This window comes from Triticum dicoccoides, chromosome 2A (assembly GCF_002162155.2).
Source record: "Triticum dicoccoides isolate Atlit2015 ecotype Zavitan chromosome 2A, WEW_v2.0, whole genome shotgun sequence".
NCBI classification, from domain to species: Eukaryota; Viridiplantae; Streptophyta; class Magnoliopsida; order Poales; family Poaceae; genus Triticum; species Triticum dicoccoides.
The window spans coordinates 81,011,821-81,013,027 of NC_041382.1; the positions used below are offsets into that span (position 1 = coordinate 81,011,821).

At 56.8% G+C, this 1,207-nt stretch overlaps 1 protein-coding gene across 1 annotated transcript; it reads left to right on the top strand.

The window, feature by feature from the left end:
* The first annotated feature begins 395 nt into the window (after positions 1-395).
* LOC119357653 lies at positions 396-990 on the top strand. Its single transcript, XM_037624526.1, has 2 exons — positions 396-564; positions 642-990. Exons 1-2 carry the CDS (start codon positions 434-436, stop codon positions 988-990), a joined length of 480 nt encoding a protein of 159 aa, XP_037480423.1. The 5' UTR covers positions 396-433.
* The last annotated feature ends 217 nt before the right edge of the window (positions 991-1,207 follow it).

The following is a 1,207-nucleotide window of genomic DNA, read 5'->3' on the forward strand; positions in this document are numbered from 1 at the left end:
TGAGACTGCACTGCAGTCCATGTTTCTACCAGTATGAAGTTTGTGCCTACCGCTGGAGTCAGGCTTACCACGTCCAAGCTGGCACACGTACATCGACCGTGCTAGTGCGCAAGCGGCGCAACGCATCACACGGGTAATGGCTATTGTCGATAGAAGCTACTCCGGCACTGAAATGGATGACGAGCGAGCATGCAAGTGCACTACAGCAGGCGCCACCTATCGAGTTTCCAAATCGGTGAAAGCATCCAGGACTGACGCGGCTAAGCTGTTTGTGAGCATTCGTGGAAATGCCATTGAATCAAAGCTAGGGGTGGTGGGTGGGGGGATTCATCCTCATCCATGACCAGGTTTCTACTTTCATCTCTACCAGTGTAGCACACCACATCGATCCCATCGTTGGAGACAGACCCCCGGCCCCTCCCACGGCGCGCGCATGGCGGTAGGCAGGAGGCTGGAGCTCCTGGTCTTCTTCTCCACGGCCGGCAGCTTGCTTCTCGACTTGGCGGCGGTGTTGGTCTGTATCCTGGCCGGCCCATACTACCCGACGTTTAGGCTGGCCAACCAGTTGAGTCCCGCGCTTAATTTGATTGTTAATCTCATCCCTGCAAGCTTTCTCTGATGATGATATCACTTTTGTCCAGGTTGATGTGGTGGACTTCCTTCTGCGGTGCCGTCCCGTGGGGTGCCGTGCTGCTGATGTTACAGGTCAACTGCTGGTGTCACGGCTGGGAGGCCACCAACGTCCACCTCCTGGTCCTGAGCGCCGTCCAGTGGGTCGTCGCGTGTTCCACCTTCGGCTCAGCGTGTGCCGCCCTTGCCGTCGACCAGCTCGCCATCCAGTACGGCCACTGCGGCCCGAGGAATGCCGTGTGCTCAGCGTACCTTGTCGCCGCCGCGATCTCATGCGCGGCCGGGGCTCTCGCCGCCGCGTCGGCCTTGGGGATGCTCTGGATCCTCGCCTCCCGGCTCCGCCCAGTTCACGCGGCCTAGTCAGGCTCCGCTGACGTTGTGACATGCCGCGTGTTCTTGTTAGAGCCCAGGGAAGCACTAGCTAGTGTCATGGTTAGATATTTAGTACGTACTCCCTCTGCTTACTGATTTCTTTCGAATCAGTTATGTGGTTTGTAAGAATTCGTGTTTAATTACAAAATGAAATTGGTAGGGTGATTCCTCTTTGGTAGTAGATGGAGACCAGTCCATGGTGTCG

What these genes read in the sequence shown, in the direction of transcription:
- LOC119357653 (XM_037624526.1), top strand. Translation starts at nt 434, where the DNA reads ATGGCGGTAGGCAGGAGGCTGGAGCTCCTGGTCTTCTTCTCCACGGCC. An exon ending in ACGTTTAGGCTGGCCAACCA is followed by an intron (nt 565 to 641) that starts GTTGAGTCCCGC and finishes ACTTTTGTCCAG; the next exon opens with GTTGATGTGGTGGACTTCCT.